Below are 17,655 nucleotides of genomic sequence, written 5' to 3'. Positions count from 1 at the left end.
TGTTAGTTGATGATTTGCATTTATAGCATCTTTAATTAAGATGAGAAACATTTAATTATGATGATAGGAATTAAATTTTCCTTCTTTGAAATTGCATTTTTACTGAAATCAAAGATATCATTATGCCCAGAAAAGGGTAGAACTGTTGGAGTTCTGGAGAATAAAGACTTTTGTCCATAATCCAAATATTGTACTTTCTAGACACCCACAGTGTGAGTTCCCCATTACTACACTGCCAATAATTTTAACCTGGCATCAAGGCTAAATTGCCTTCGTAAGAGCAAGAGGAAATTTAGTCAAAATGTTATCTCAGACATGGGTCTCTCCTAAGTGGTGAATAAAAGCTGTGTAATAGTTGACAAAATTATATCTGCTGGTTTTATGCTGTGATCATTTCTTTATGAGGGAGTGAGCTGAGACCAGAAAGTTCATCTATGTAATGGCCAGAGAGAACACTAAGACTGGTATTCAGAAATAACTAGCTAGAATTTTGTACAGCCTGTAGCTCCATTCACAGATGTTTGCAGATGCATGATAGAAACAGAAAGCAAGATCATGATTGTGTTGTGGCTACAAAGTCATTAAAAACAAAACAAAACAAAACTATCCAGAGGCTGCTAAACAATGTAAGAGCGGAAGTGTATTTTTTTAATGGAAATGAAAGAATGTGGTGATGGTTGTAACAATACCTTAAAGAAACGAAATTTTCTAATCTCTCTCTCTCAGGGTATAGCTGTAAAGAAAATTCAGTCACCTAGAATTTGCAAGTTTCCCCCCATGCACAATCAGCTCTTGTGCCTTTAATGAACGCAGATGCAATACTAGATTTTGGACATGAGGAATGAGGCAATCCCTGAGATAGCTGAATATCCTCCACGCTGAATTTAGACACCCAGCTGATCTGGGCTGTTTATTTGCAGTGTAGACATTCCGGCTCAGGGTACAGTCTGAGCCAGGGGTGGGCAACAGTTTGTTTACACCAACCGTGCACGGCCCCCTGCAGCTTCCAGTGGCTGCAGTTCACTGTTCCCGGCCAGTGGGAGCTGCGGGAAGCGGTGAGGGACGCAGAGAGCTGCGGATGGCCATGCCTGAGGCCGGTCAATGTAATAAACTATCTCGCAGCCCGCCAGCGGATTACCCTGATGGACTGCAGGTTGTCAACCACTGGCCTGAGCTCTGGGACGCACCCCGATTGCAGGGTCCTAGAGCCTGTGCTTCAGCCCCAGTCCAAATGTCTATACCACAGTTAAATAGCCCCTAAGACCAAGCCCTGCAAGCCTGAGCCAGGTGGCATTGGCCAGCTGTGGGTTTTTAAATGCATTATAGACATACGCTTTGTGGCCTAGTCCAATTGGTACCTAAACAATCAGCAACAAGACCTTAAATTAGATTAATTTTGCCTGGCCTTAGTTTCAGCCAGCTATTCTTCATGCTGTTGCTAAATCTGCTCAGGCATGAGGGAAACTGGAGGATGGTGCTGTCTGTGTTTGCTGCAAAGAAGTTGCAGAGCTGGCTGGTGTCTGTGCTGTGCTGGTAAGGACTCCGTGTCTGTTGCACCACAGATTCCTGCTTTCTGATATATATGTTAGTTTCAAATATTCACTGATGATTTTCCTTTCATATGTTTTGGGCAGTGTTGGACTAGGAGGCTTGGAGCAAAGAGGACCTGGTAGCAGCTGGTGGAAGCCCCCACTAGATATGTGAGAGGGTGGATTAGGCCCAGGGTCCTGCCACACTCCTCCCAGATAAGGAGCAGTGAAGAGGTCTTCCAGCCAATCAGAGAGGATGCAGGGAGCAGCGAATCAGGGCCCAGGAGGGCTCTATAAAAAGGAGCTGCAGAGCCTGAGACAGGAAGTTCCTTACTGGAGCTAGGGGAGTATAGAGAGTGCTCTTGGCTGGCCAAAGGGAACTGCAACACAATGACAGCTCGATGCCAGTAGGGACCGGGGAAGCAAGGAAAAGCTCCTGGCTGGCTGGGTCTGATCTTAGAAGGGCCCTGAGTTAAGGATAAGGTATCGGTGAAGGCTGTGGGGAAGTGGTCCGGGAACTGAAGACAGTTTTGGTAAATGGACATGGTGGTGCATGACTGCTATTCTTAGGGATCTTGGACTGGGACCTGGAACAGTGGATGGGCCTGGATCCCCCCACATAGGCCACTGGGAAAGGACCTACAACTGGCCAGCAGTAAATCCCCAGAAGGAGACTGAACAGACTAAGAGGGTGAAACCATTGCCTCCAGGGAGGAAGCCCTGGGATTATGGCCCGATGCGAGGGGCAGGACTGGTCTAAAGACTGCAGACACAACGACCAGAAGTGGGTACTTGTGAGAGGTGTGTGCCATGCTGTTACAGGATGTTTCAGTCTTTTTTCATAATTTATTTAGGAATATAGGACAAGGCAGGAGAGGAGACCTGTATCTTCTGCTGCTGACTACCATTGTCCCGTAGTCTCCAAGCACTGCTCCATAGGGGAGATTTGAAAGAGGAAACAATCATCTGGAACTATTATATCTTTAATGTTGAAACTGAAAAAAACACTGAATTTTAGAGTCGCCATTAGAGTGTGTTACAGCCATTCCGTCCCTTTTTCATTAGTACAAAGTATGTGGCCACTTTAGCCTGTGCTCTGTAACTATAAGCATTATTTCTGTTCTATTTCTCATTTCCTTAATAGACTGATTCATTGTGATTGATGGGGTACAAACTACAAAGCTAAGTATTTTCCAGGCTGTAAGTTGCAATGGTTGCGAGTAGGAATTATCGACTATAATTCTGTTCCTCTTTATTTATGTGTGTGTGTGTGTATATATATATATATATATATATATATATATATATATATATATATATATATATATATATATATATATATATAAAAAAAAGAAAGAGAAACATAATCTTTCCATTAGACATCTCCTTTCTTAGTCATTATGCCCTAATTAATTCCCTGGTTAAATATAAAGCAAGCATTAGCTCTGAAATAATGTCTTCCTGTATGACTAAATAAAGAATGGTTCCTTTCCTTTCCCCTTTATGTTGATTCATGCTGGCTAGGGATCTGGAGCAAGCATGAGAGCAGATATCCGAGACTTTGGGACAGATACTGTGTTTCTCCTGAGCTATGATCAATGTAAGACCAAGGTGGGAAGCAAAGATGGCATCACATAATCAGTGTAATAAGAGAAAGCAAGAGCATGAGACCATTTCTGTAGTAAGGCTTTAGTTTCTTCTGCTGGAGGCAAAATCCAGCCTGACTCAGAGGTGCAGGTCTCCAGACTTGCAGTTGGGAGAAAAGTAAAATGCAATCATGCATTTGTAACCCACATTTGGCATGATGTGTGGTGTGTCTCCCTCTAAGAGCTTATTACTATCGGCTCATGGAGTTATTTCTTTAGCTCAAGTGGGACTGGTCTGTGCTGCTGTAATGGAAGTCCTGGGTTTGAACTCATGATGATCCAAGATTGTTACACAGTCTTAACAGGGAAGCAAGAAAAATGTATTCATTTTCAATAGAAGGGAAGCTTCTATCCATTAGCTGTCTTAGTACAGCTCACAGAATAGCTTGGCAGTAATATATAGGAGAAATTTAAGCTCTGTCTAATATATTTACTATTTCTGAAAGAGAATACAATTCAGTTCCTAGAGCTTAGTTGATTGGATTTGATGTTCTTATGGATTACTGCTAAATTACTGCATTATCAAGTCAACTAATTGTTAAGTATGGGTTACAGGCCAATAGATCTCTATAAATGTGGATCCTTTGATCCCAAACCTAACTTGCCCCAGACCCAATCAATTGGTTTCATCTGGTTTGGATCTAACACAGACCACCCTCTCCAGCATGCAAAGACCACCTACTGGAGAAGGTAAAGCAGCACTCTCATAGCTCCTTTCCTTCCCAGGCTCAGTGGCACGTAGGTGATGGCATCACGCCTTTCACACCTGAGTGATTTTTACTCTCAAATTAATATTTTGGATCCCCATTGTGTCTTTAAAGTTGAACTTTAGGGCTTATCTCCCCACACTCCGATGTTACAGTGGGAGCTCTGATTATTTCCTTGTTCTATAGTGCAGGCTTAGGGTCCAGTTTTTATTTACAAGACATAATTATTCAATGGACTGACCTGTTCAATCAGAAAAAGTTACTGTGCATCCACAAACTGCCTGGCCAGTTGCTACACTGAAACTAAACTCTTCATACTGTTTTCTTACATTTAATTATCACTTTTCTGTACAAAATCAGAGCGAAGAGGGTGTAAATAGTCACAATTTTAGCTAGACTAAGAAGAAAATCTGTGCCTTACCTGCGCATTTAGCACTTTGAATATTTGTCCCCTTTTGGTGTATATCTTACTTGATAGACTAATTTGGTAGTTAACAGCATTAAGACAGCAAGATGCATTTTAAGGCCCTAATATGGGCTTAGGTACCTCACTTTCAGCACCAAATTTGAAAATGTTTGTCTATATATGCCCTGCTTCAGTGCTGAATAATGACCAAGGCACTGGATGTTAAAAGGCTATTCCAGGGTTTGAACCTCCATCCTGAGCAGCTAGTGCTCTGACCAGTGAGCTGGGACTGCTTCACCTCTAACCCAGCGGGAATATAAATTTTGCTGGGATGACTGGGCTGACAGGTATCTCACTCTCCAGGTAGTCCTGTTGATTTATATGTATTTTTGCTCTATCGTTATGTCCCTTCATCTCCTCTTGCTCAGCTGCTGTTGTGGGCAGGTTTTTTTTTTCTCCTCATGTGTAGTGAAACCTCACATACATATCACAGTGCAATTGATGAGGCAGGGAGCATAGAGTTTGTTGATTTATAGGGCTGTCAAGCAATTAAAAAAATTAAGGGTGATTAATCGCAGTTAAACAATAATAGAGTAAGAGTTATTTAAATGTTTTTGGATGTTTTCTACATTTTCAAATATATTGATTTCAATTACAACACAGAATACAAAGTGTACAGTGCTCACTTTATATTTATTTTTATTACAAATATTTGCTCTGTAAAAAACAAAAGAAATAATTTTTCAATTCACCTAATACAAGTACTGTAATGCAATCTCTTTATTATGAAGGTTGAACTTCCAAATGTACAAAAAAACCTCCTGCATTCAGAAATAAAACAATGTATAACTTGAGAACCTACAAGTCCACTCAGTCTTACTTCAGCCAATCACTCAGACAAACAAGTTTGGTTACAATTTTCAGGAGACAATGCTGCCCACTTCTTGTTCACAGTATCACCTGAAAGTGAGAACAGATGTTCATATGGCACTGTTGTAGCTTGCGTCATAAGACATTTGCATGCCAGATATGCTGAAGATTCATATGTCCCTTCATGCTTTGACCACCATTCGAGAGACATACCTCCATGCTGATGATAGGTTCTGCTTGATAACGGTCCAAAGCAGGATGGACCAATGCTCATCATCTGAGTCAGATGCCACGAGCAGAAGGTTGATTTTCTTTTTTGGTGGTTCGGGTTCTGTAGTTTCCACATCTGAGTGTTGCTCTTTTAAGACTTCTGAAAGCATGCTCCATTCCTCATCCCTCGCAGATTTTGGATGGTACTTCAGATTCTTAAACCTTGGGTCGAGTGCTGTAGCTTTTTTAGAAATCTCATATTGTCAAATCTGCTGTGAAAGTGTTCTTAAAACAAACATGCTGGGTCATCATCCGAGACTGCTATAACATGAAATATATGGCAGAATGCAGGTAAAACAGAACAGGAGACATACAGTTCTCACCCAACGAGTTCTGTCACAAATTTAAACAATGCATTATTTTTTTAACGAGTATCATCAGCATGGAAGCATGTCCTCTGGAATGGTGGCTGAAGCATGAAGAGGGCATACAAATGTTTAACATATCTGGGATGTAAATACCTTGCAACACCAGCTACAAAAGTGCCATGCGAACACCTGTTCTCATTTCAGGTGATGTTGTAAATAAGAAGCAGGCAGCAGTATCTCTCGTAAATGTAAACAAATTTGTTTGTCTTAGTGATTGGCTGAATAAGAAGTAGGACTGAGTGGACTTGTAAATTCTAAAGTTTTACATTATTTTGCTTTTGAGTGCAATTATATAACACAAATAATCTACATTTGTAAGTTACACTTTCATGATAAAGAGATTGCATTATAGTACTTGTATGAAGTGACTTGAAAAATACTGTTCCTTTTGTTTATCATTTTTACATTGCAAATATTTGTAATAAAAATAATAATATAAAGGGAGCACTGTACGCTTTGTATTTTGTGCCGTAATAGAAATCAATATACTTGAAAATGTAGAAAAACATCCAGAAATATTTAATAAATTACAATTGATATTCTATTGTATAACAGTGTAATTAATTGCGATTCATTTTTTAAATCACAATTAATTTTTTTGAGTTAATTGTATGAGTTAACTGTGATTAATCGACAGCCTTATTTATTTATTTATTTTGTGGCATGACAGCAAATGCCTGAAAATGTTTATCTTTGTTAGGGCCTTGATGTTTATAATATAAAACCCCTAAATTCCCTGTCCCACACACACAATTCTGTAGCATCTGGGGGCCTAGTATTCTCAGGCCTCTGCTTTATTCGGAAAATTGTCCCTAGGAAAAAATCTTAAATGTTAGCAACAATGGATGTGTATTGAGTATGGCACACAAGCCCAGCATGGTTTCAAAATGCTGGAAAAGTTCCCAGCTATTCTGATGATAATATACTGTAATAAAAGAAAATGGGGTGTCTGAGGTCCCTCAGTGACAGCTGCCCGCTTCCTGTAATCATGAAACAGTCATGATTTATTAAATATTTTAACTCTTTGAGTTTTCAGAGAATAGTGGTATTTAGCTCTAAACAATGCCAGGTTGTTGGTTTTTTCTGCAGTGCTTGTGTTACTGCCATCCCCAAAACTTACCAGGGAGCCCTCTAGCCGTTAATTACAGGCTGTTGTTTTAGAAGGGAACAACAATCCTAGGATTTAATTTTCAGAGACTGGTAAAATATTGCTAACACTCCTTTTTACCTTGAATTTCTCTGCTGACTGTGTAACTTCTATAATGGCTGTTTGCAGCCTAACAAGTATATATGATTTTTCTGTTATCACTTGTATCAGCAACCTACAAGCAGAGGATTAAAATGACTAACCACAGGCAGCTGCAGGGAAGGAGGGTGCATTATGTCTTTACTCTCAGTTTACTGTCCCTGGACACTGCTTAAGAGCTCCCTCTTTTGTATTGTCTTCTAGCTAATAGGTCTGTGCTATTTTTCATTGCCTCCAACTTCTGGCTTCTCTCTTCACCCTTTACTCTACCAAAAATCCTCAGAGTTCCTGACTGTTTGGTTGCAATCTGTTGCTCTACCCTTCCCTTGGTCTCCTGCAGTTATAAGGTGTGCTCATGGGGTATTAATTTCTCTGCTAACCTGGCTATCCTCTCTTTTTTGGATCCTTCTTTCCTGTGAATAGCTCTACTTCTCCGCTGCTGCTTATAGTTTTCCCAATCAGCAGAAGTAGAATTAAATTAACATTTTATTGGCAATTGGTGCTCATTTCTCAATAGCAAGCTTGAGACTAACTGGAGGCTTGGAGTAGGTCTACACACATGCCAGCCAACTCGGGCTTAGGCTGTGGGGCTGTTTCACTGCAGTGTAGACTTCCAGGCTGAGGAACCATCCCACCCTTCAGGGTCCTAGAGCCCAGGCTCCAGCCTGAGCCCCGATGTCTGCACAGCAATGAAATAGCCTTGCAGCCTGAACCGTGCAAGCTTGAGTCATTTGGCTCACGCTAGCTGTGGGTTTTTCTTTGCTGTGTAGACATGCCCTTGTGCAACTATGGGCAGCAGGAGAACTGTAGGTGTGTCTCTGCAGACTCAAGAAGATAGCGCAGAATTAGTTCACATTTGGCACATTCAGAACCACAAGGGCTGTGAATGTTTTCAGTACTTAGGCCTTCTTTGGCCAGGGAAAGTTTTCTAACCCAGGGGTTGAATTTTTCAAAATCTACTGTGTGTGTTAGAAGAAAACAATCTTCTTGTACCCTACTCTTGTCCTATGTGAATATTGCATCTACCAGTGGTGAGAAATAGGCATTTTAAAAACAGTACTGGTTTTAATAAGTTCAAAACCAAAAATCTAACTCATTTTCTTGTTTGTTTTTACAGGCATTTCCCTGTATTTCAACTGGAATTTATGGTAAGACAGACCTATTATTATGTACCATTTAAGTGGGTTTTCTTCATAGCAAATGGTCGGTATTGTTTAAACAGATTTTTTGTGCCTTTTTTAGATGATTTTGGCTAGTGCATGAATTAGTATTTTATTATTTTTATACAACAGCATTCAGTCGGACAATGACTGGGATCTTGTTGTACAAGTAAAATGGTCTGTGCCCCAAAGAGCTTATAGCCCGAGGCCCTGATCTTCCAAAAACTTATGCAAGTTATGAACTTTATACCCATGTGGCACCAATAGCGCAAAGTTAGGTATGAGCAAATGCTTTCAGGATAGGCTTGTACGGAGACAAAACACTAAGATATGGGGAACTTTGTACATCGTGCAGGGACAGTGGCCAAGGTGATGGGGACATGTCTTGTTAGTGCCACCATTTTTTGTTTTTTTAAATTTTTTAAATTTGTTTCCTCCCCAGCTGGTGATTTATGAAGCGATGAGGGAGAGGGATACTTCAAAAGATGGAAAATATATATATATATATATATATATATATATATATACACACATTTTTATTGTTTTAATTCAACCTGTGCATTATTAGTCATCCAGTTTCTTCTTGTAATCATGGGAGAGATGGCTATTGAAGAGGTATATGAAGGTAGAAAGGGGTGAGTTCAAAAAAGGCGTTGCATACTTAGAAAGCAGCATGGAGAAATGAATGGAGACTATTATGGGTGGAGCTAATTCTTTACTGGTAAATACAAATATTTCTAGGCTTAAAATCTAGTAAATTGTTTTTCTTTGCATTTAATGTTTTAAAATGCATATAGAATTATAATAGGTAGTGTTATTTTTAATCCCTCTTAAGGTTAATAAAGAGACTAGCAGTGCAGCAAATTTAAAAAATCATGGAAGAACTAAGTGCCACCATAATAATCGTTACTTAGTTATTGTACATACATCACATATATTAATTTGCAGCCATTTTGCTGAGTTAATATTAGGATTGGCTAATCAGATATTATGAAGGAGAAAAAAGATCCACAAAAGCACGACAGCTTTATAATTTTTTTAATGTAAGAAAAATGTAAAATCTTTTTTATCATGTACCAGCAACAGTATAACATCGGACAGGCTGATTATTTCGATAGTTGTTAATTTGAATCAGATTTCAGAAAGTGGAAAAGGAATTACTTCGTTGTACAGTTTCTTTTGTTTTTCTTCCCACTATATTAATGTTACTTCTGAGAAGATTACAGCTGAAGTTTAGAAACTTTAGAACTCACCAGATATGGACTTATTGCAGATAAATCTTTGCCTCAGTCTCCAAATCCGTTATCTTCTAGGGAAAATTCTGGGTTTCATTCCTGGACATTTTGGATAATGTGCACACTTTTTTCCTAAAGTCTTAATATGGACATATTTTTGTTATTAGTTTGCAAAAAGACCCCAGACATGATGCATGTGTATGGAATTTACTAGCAAATGAAATGCACAAACAATTACAATTCATTTTATGAGAGCTGGTTTAGTCAATAGAAAGTAAGCCCTGCATACAAGAAACTTGGTTCCCTGAGGTAACTAATAGGAAGTTAGATAGAACCTCGAGTTCCTTTTCCCAGGTAATGGTACTTTTTGAGATGGTCATTGAATTTTTTTTAAGCTGAAAAGCTAAGGCACAGCTGAAGCACTATATAGTATGGCAGATGTGGTTTCCATATGTATTTGTTGTTTTCATTGGTGTACAAAGAGCAGAGCATATTTCTGCCAAGACACTTTGGTTTTCCATAGTTTTCTGTAAAAGGCTGTCAGCACGCAGACTCCTAATTGAGCTACTGCTCTGCATTTCAATATTTGCCATCTAATTTTCAAGGAGTGTGAGAATGACACTTAAAAAAAAAACAACTTATTTATCCCTGCTTTTTTCCGGAACTCTCAGACATGACTCTTGAAAGGGCATTTTCATCTGGTAGCTGCTAAGGGCAAGTCTCTGTGTGAGATCTGAAATGCTGACAGATTTAAGAAAAGGTGACAGCAGTTGCTGTGCTGTGATGAACTTGCCAGTGATGTTGTGTTATATAATTCATTTGGGGAACAGGGCACATACACAACACACAAAGATCTGCTTAGTGATGCTGCTGGTGATTGTTTTTTCTCTCTCACTCACATGCTTTAGAGATTCCCATTGCCTAGGACAGCAAGTGAATTTTTTCGATTCTGTGTAGATGTTCATCACAATAGTATCTGAGTGCACTCCAGTTGTGCATTAAGCAGCATGACTGCACACCTGTCATGTGGACTTTAGTATCTCAGCCTCTCTCCATGTGGAGAGGTGTATGTAATGAGTGTCTTGTTTTGGTAAAGTCTTAGGGTTTTGTTTTTTTAAATGTACTTCATTTCAGGTGACCTTATTGGATAATATGTCATATAAGCTTGTGTCTAAGCTATCCTAATAGTGAATATTGTTTCACACATGCTAATAAGAAAATATTTATTTTCTTCCTTAAAGAATATATGGCCCTGATTCTGCAGTCACATCCCTGCAGACAAAGCATGCGCCCAGGCACAGCCCCATACACTGAAAGTTGAGCTTCAGCTCAAAGTCAGCAGGACTCTGGTCAATTTGTAGGGGTTCACCTATGTGGATTGAATTGTAGGATTGAGGCCTGTGTTTTTCTCAATGTTCCTATAAATGTTTGGTTTGCTTTTCTTCTCCCTGGCCTTCTTAAGAACTCCTTTCTAGAGAAAAGCCTTTCCTATTTGTATCACTTCAGAACACTCCTTCCTCAGAAAAAAAAAGTGTGAAGAAGAAAGTGAGGGCTTGTCTACATCAGAAAGTTGCAGCGCTGGTGAGGGAGTTACAGCGCTGCAACTTTGAAGGTGTACACATCTGCAGGGCACCACCAGCGCTGCAACTCCCTGTTTGCAGCGCTGGCCGTACTCCCGTTTTGTCTCGGGTGTAGAGGATCCAGCGCTGGTGATCCAGCGCTGGTAATCCAATGTAGACAGTTACCAGCGCTTTTCTTGACCTCCGTGGAAGGAGGAAGCCTCTGGTAATCAAGCTGGTTTCCTTTCCCGGTTTGCTCTCTCGGTCCCCGGAGCCACCCAGCAAACCGCAGGGAAGGAGACCTGCTTGCTCGGGGTTCCGGGACCGAGAGAGCAAACCGGGAAAGGAGACCAGGTTCGCCGCGGTTTGCTCTCGCGTTCCCGGAGCCACCCAGCAAACCGCAGGGAAGGAGACCTGCTTGCTCGGGGTTCCGGGACCGAGAGAGCAAACCGGGAACGCCGCGGTTTGCTCTCTCGGTCCCGGAGCCACCCAGCAAACCGCAGGGAAGGAGACCTGCTTGCTCGGGGTTCCGGGACCGAGAGAGCAAACCGGGAAAGGAAACCAGCTTCGCCGCGGTTTGCTCACTCGGTCCCGGAACCCCGAGCAAGCAGGTCTCCATCCCTGCGGTTTGCTGGGTGGCTCCGGGACCGAGAGAGCAAACCGCGGCATTCCCGGTTTGCTCTCTCGGTCCCGGAACCCCGAGCAAGCAGGTCTCCTTCCCTGCGGTTTGCTGGCTGGCTCCGGGACCGAGAGAGCAAACCGCGGCGTTCCCGGTTTGCTCTCTCGGTCCCGGAACCCCGAGCAAGCAGGTCTCCTTCCCTGCGGTTTGCTGGCTGGCTCCGGGACCGAGAGAGCAAACCGCGGCGTTCCCGGTTTGCTCTCTCGGTCCCGGAACCCCGAGCAAGCAGGTCTCCTTCCCTGCGGTTTGCTGGGTGGCTCCGGGACCGAGAGAGCAAACCGCGGCGTTCCCGGTTTGCTCTCTCGGTCCCGGAACCCCGAGCAAGCAGGTCTCCTTCCCTGCGGTTTGCTGGCTGGCTCCGGGACCGAGAGAGCAAACCGCGGGGAAGCTGGTTTCCTTTCCCGGTTTGCTCTCTCGTCCCGGAACCCCCCTTGAAGCCGCCCAACAGCGCTGCAGTGTGGCCACATCTAACACCACTTGCAGCGCTGGTTGCTGTAAGTGTGGCCACTCTGCAGCGCTGGCCCTATACAGCTGTACTAATACAGCTGTAACAACCAGCGCTGCAAAATTTTAGATGTAGACATGGCCTAAGCCTCCTATTAAGTTTTGAGTAACAGCAGGTTCCTTTTCATGAGAGGACGTTTGATGGAGGAAAAATCTGTATTCCTCCCAAAATGCACTCTCCATGCTCCAGCTTAGAATGCTGAGAAACACTTAGAGAGTGTTCCAACTTCAGCAACTTAAAGCCGTGAGAAGGCCAGAGGCAGGTTGCTATTAAGGCACCATGCCAGAAGTCGTAAAGAAGACTCTGGGGCGTCATCATTTTTCAAGACTGATGAATTCAAATGAAGGATTAAATGTTTTAAAAAATTAAGTAGAAAGGGCCTGATGCTTATTTCTTGTAAATCTGTGTAAAACAGATTAGAATCTGGCCCAAAGACTTTGAATTAAAAACTGTATTGCTTTTTACTTGGAGATCTGTGTAATCTCTGATTGGTGACAGAATGATGATCAGCCCAAAAATAAAAAATAGAGGAAGCACAAGGAGTGGAGTCTCATGTGTCTCTATACCTCTCTTAGGTAGTGCTCTGTGCCTCAGTTTTCCCCACTGTAAAATGAGCATAATGCTACTTACTTCCTTTTGCAAATGCTTTGAATGTTACTGATTGAAAAGCATGGTATAAGAGCTGAGTATATGTATTTATTATTAGTCAACTGAGAGATGACATTAACGAGTACTTTCCCTTATGACAGGAACATATTGAATTCGTAATCTGAAAGAATTCCCAAGGATTGTTCATAGTCAATCCGCTATCGTTTGGAACTGCCAGGTACTAGACTAATTACCAAGCAACAGATCCACAATATTTACCTAGTATAATTTAAGCTGAGAAAGATACATGAGGTTAAATCTGTCAGGAGAATTGTCTTCTAGACATGCTTAACTTATGCTGCACTTGGGAGTGAGGCCAAACTAAGTAAACAATTCTGATGTAAATTCTCCTTTTCAGGATCTTCCAGTGCTTTTTCCTCTTTCTCTTGTCCAAAGAAAGGTCAATATCGGTTTGAAAAGTTTTTGTTTTTCTTCGTAAATCAAACACCTACATTCCCAGACAATGTACACTGGTCACAATTAATAAATCTAATTTACTCACAATTACCAGAAAAAATGTACCTTGGAAATCTTTCCAGAAAAGACATCTTTGGAAAGAGACCAAGCACAGAATTTCACACCTAGAGTGGTTGGTTCCCGCTCTCCCTCCTCCACCCCCCCCCCCAAATTACAGCTTATGAAAACAAAGAGTTATTTAAAGGCTGCATTTTTGCCCCAGCTGTTATAGGAATCATGGATTCTATGATTTTCATGTATTTTAAAAAGCGTTCAAGACTTCTGATGTTTGGGAACTTTTGCAAAAGGGAAAGTGTATGTGGGATAGTAAACAGTGGGACTAGTTTCACTGCGAATCTTGAGAGTTGCCAAGTTAAAACCTAGGCTGCATACACACATCGGAAAGGATACGAATTCTCTTAAACTAGGGCTCGTGGTTTGCCATGTGTTCATGGCAGATCATAGATTCTGAGGATGGAGAAACATAAGAGCACTGGATAGGGATTTTATCATCTGTGTTCTCTTGTGTTTTACTTACTGCCATATTACTTGCGATATAAGTTTGAGGTACTGTTGCCACTATTTTTTTAGTTGTACTCCAATGCAAGAAATCAGTTTTAATACTTATTAAACTCACTTAAAAAGTAAAGAAGGAAAAAAACCCAATTAAAATGGAAAACAACCCAAAAAAATTGCGGAGAAAACACTATGAAAGTCTACATTTTAATAGGTTTCAGAGTGGTAGCCATGTTAGTCTGTATGAGCAAAAACAATGAGGAGTCCTTATGGCACCTTGGAGGCTAACACATTTATTTGGGCATAAGCTTTCATGGGCTAAAACCCACTTCATCAGATGCACCAGACATTTTAATAAATTCCCTTATTCCTTCTATCTCTCCTTCACAGGCTAGCTGGCGGTTTTCAATTGCAGTGTAGACATAGCTGAAGAGGAAAAGCTGGGAAAATGCAGAATGTCTCTGATGCTTGTAGTTTAGTTGCTGGAAATTCACAAAGACACCACATATTATGCACCCTTGTTAGCCAGACTTGAGACCAGGCACATTTTCTAGAATCAGGCCATTAAGGCTTGTTTTTAGCTTGCCTCTCTTGTCACAGCAAAGTGTTGCAAGGTTAAGTTTGTCCTGTATGCTAAGCCAGACTTTGTGAGGCACAAAGTAAAGAGAGAGAGAAATTGGAATAGGTATTCTAGGGAGGGAGTAACAGCAGAAGCCCTAGGTTTATATCTAAAGAGTTACTTAGGACAGAGCTATGGAGTTGATGTCATGTGATTCCTTCTCCTCATTTGGTGTGGTCACAGCATATTTTAGATCAGGAAAAAGAAAGCCCAGTGGAGTGTTGTTGAGTCCTTGTATCATCATACATGACCCTGGTGTGCTGTTAGTCAGTGTTGGGAGGAAGATGCTGCCCAATGTTTAAGTGTCTAAGGGCTTCCCTCAAAGAAGAAACAGACAAATAACAGATCTTATCAAAAATACCCACTCAAAAAAAATTCTAGAAGTCCATATATGGACACTTCCTCTTATATTAAGATTCTCTTCTATTCCTAAAACTAATTGCTAATATTTGTGACCTCACCAGAACCTCTGAAAACCCCTATCTGCAATTCCTTAGTCCAAACAAACTAGGTTCATGTCACTTCTTTGGCTCTGTTCTGTGGTTTCTTTCAACAGCAATTTCACATAATACATTTAGAGGATAAATTAGCATTTCAACACCTACTTTGGACAATGTCGGATTTCAGCCAAGAGTAAAGTTTACCAGAACATGTGTCTGTTGCTGTGAAGGGGCTGATCTGAGAGTCACTAGGATAGCAATCTGTTTTTCAGTGGTTAACTTGTAATTATAATTATTATCATTAAATGTAGTTACATATTATTTTATGATAGATATATAAATATAATATTGCAGCTACTAAATGACAATTATAATATTTAAATAATTCTAGTAATCTAATTAGTACTTGTTATAAGAAACTGTCACATGTATTATTTAACAGAGATCTTATTTCAGACAGCATCATGTCCACATTACTAATTGTTCTCTTCCTACCCTCAGTCTTTTTCTCTCTGGGATATATTTTAAATAATTTCTAAGTATTAGAGAATGTAAATTGATTAACTCTCAACAGTCTGCAAGTAGCATTCACGTGACCTATTTAACAAGGAGAAACTTTGACTTGATTCTGGAAGAGAGGCTCATTAAGCTCCATATGTCAATGGGAACTGGCATTTTATGGATATCATAGCTTAAGGTATCATGAAGTGTATCTATTTCAGAAGTGTTTGCTGACTGTCCAAAAGAGCTTTTTTCCTTGCTCTCCTAGAGGACAAATGTGAAGCTTTATTGGCATTGTACTCAGTGATAAGTCTCAAGGCTAAGCACTGTAAAGTTTTGATTACTGAATTTTTGAGATGCTGTCCTGAGTTCCTTGGTGACCCCACTCTACCATATCTTTATTGTAGAACTTTCCTTCTGCATCTCATCTCTGTGCAGACAGCCAGAATATTGTGTCTGTGTGTTTGGGCTCGGGGGGAAGCTTTCTCTGCAGAAAAAGAAGTATCTTTGTGAAGGGACGGAAGATCATACAGAGCCCACTTCTTCCTTCTGGACAGAGCAGAAACAGCAAAAGGAAAGTCCAGCAAAGTCTAGTCATCCTGTACAGCAGCTATTCTGCTAGGCCTCACTAGCTCTGAATTAACAGTTTGTGTATAGCAGCTACCTTGCTCCAATCTATCTTCCATATGCCTCTCTCTGGTGATTGGCAGCTCCAGTTTCTCAGTAGAAGCTCAGTCAAGGAAGATTCTTTTCCTGTCTTTCTGTTCTTATTTAGTAGTGACTTGTAGTCTAGGCAGGTAGACTGGCTCTTCCTCTTTGTTTCCAGCTGGTTTTCCAATGAAGTATCTGGACACCTGCAGAATCAGCTGGAGGAGAGCCAGCACCATCCAACCAGCTAGCTCTCCACCAACCTCCAATAAGTGCTGTACATACTATAGCTTGGGAACTGCATCTTAGAATTATGGACTTTTCCTGCTCTTCTTTCCAAGCCTGTTCCTCAGGCAAGCTGTCTTACAGGATAATGTAGACTCCAAAGAAGAACACACTTTGGGCACCATGAAAAACTGGATCTTGACCACCCTAGTTGTTATATTTGCATTAATGTTTGTGGTTTTCCCATTCCAAAAGCAAGGAATACTTCAGTTACCACAATGAAAGTAAATAGTGTACTTCATTCAATTCCCTTTTTTAAATAGTTCCCACTATCATCATAATCATTTTATATTTATATTACAGTTTCACCCAGAGAATGCAAGTAAAACTTGGGTCCAATTGTTCTAGGCATGCAAATATTGTTATTGTTTCTGCCCTGAAAACCCTACGTTAATATATGTGCAATATAAAACTTGTCTTCTGAACAAGAGAATAAATATCACCCTGGCTAAATACCAGTGCAAATAAATTTGCCCTTGGTGCTGTCAAAGTTAGACTCAGGACTCACAGTTTGTCAGACCACTCTGTTTTATTAGCACAGCGCTCTGCTAATAACATCCAGAAAATGTGAGCACCATGCAAGACACAGACTGTCTTATTTATACAGATAAAAGAGCGGGAATTAGACAAAGGGACAAAGAAAGCAAAACAGTAAAATTCACCTGGGGCACAGCATGCATATCCTACTTCCTTACTAACTCTTATCGATCTAAGGCTAATACTTCACCAATTGCCCTTAAACGGTGCAATTGTTCTATGTTAATGTCTGTATTCCTGACACCTGGATTGCAGCATTCCAACAATTTTGCTTAAAGGTACAGACAGCATTTCTTTAATCCTTTCTATTTTCACAATATAATTCATTCTACTTTCACAATGCAATCTGGCCAAAAATAAATCTCTCATAAACCAAGAATAGGCCCAGTCCTGTAAAGCGCTAAACAGCCCCGCTACACTTGTCCCAGGAAAGGAGCAGAAGGGCCCTAGAAAAAGGAGCCTTAAAGCCCTAGACAGGCAGTTCCTTGCTGGAGTTAGAGGAGTGCAGATGATGCTCCAAAGGGAACTGCAGTGCAAAGGATAGCTCAGTGCTAGTAGGGACAGGGGGAGTGAGGAAGAGCTGCTGGGCCTGAATTTAGAAGGGCCCTGGTAAGGCATTGGTGAAGGCTGGGGACATGGGGAAGTGGCTCAGGGAACTGAAGGCAGTTTTGCTAAAGGGATGCGGTGGTACGTGACTGCTATTCTTAGGGTTCTTGGACTGGGGCCTGGAGTAGTGGGTGGGCCTGGGTCCTCCTCCCATAGGCCATTGGAGAAGGGACTACAATTGGACAGCAGTAGGGGACTGAACTGTCCGGAGGCCCAGGT

General features: G+C 41.1%; 1 protein-coding gene across 2 annotated transcripts in view; it reads left to right on the top strand.

The window, feature by feature from the left end:
* Nucleotides 1-17,655, top strand: part of MACROD2 (mono-ADP ribosylhydrolase 2) — a 1,360,465-nt gene that overhangs the window by 919,615 nt on the left and 423,195 nt on the right. For both annotated transcript variants that reach the window (XM_030557958.1, XM_030557957.1), the window contains one exon: nt 8,160-8,190. In XM_030557958.1, the coding sequence (XP_030413818.1) occupies nt 8,160-8,190 (31 nt within the window). The remainder of the gene's footprint in view (nt 1-8,159; nt 8,191-17,655) is intronic.

The sequence above is a fragment of the Gopherus evgoodei genome, chromosome 3 (genome assembly GCF_007399415.2).
Source record: "Gopherus evgoodei ecotype Sinaloan lineage chromosome 3, rGopEvg1_v1.p, whole genome shotgun sequence".
In the NCBI taxonomy this organism is placed as follows: Eukaryota; Metazoa; Chordata; order Testudines; family Testudinidae; genus Gopherus; species Gopherus evgoodei.
This window is presented reverse-complemented; position numbering and strand designations above follow the sequence as displayed.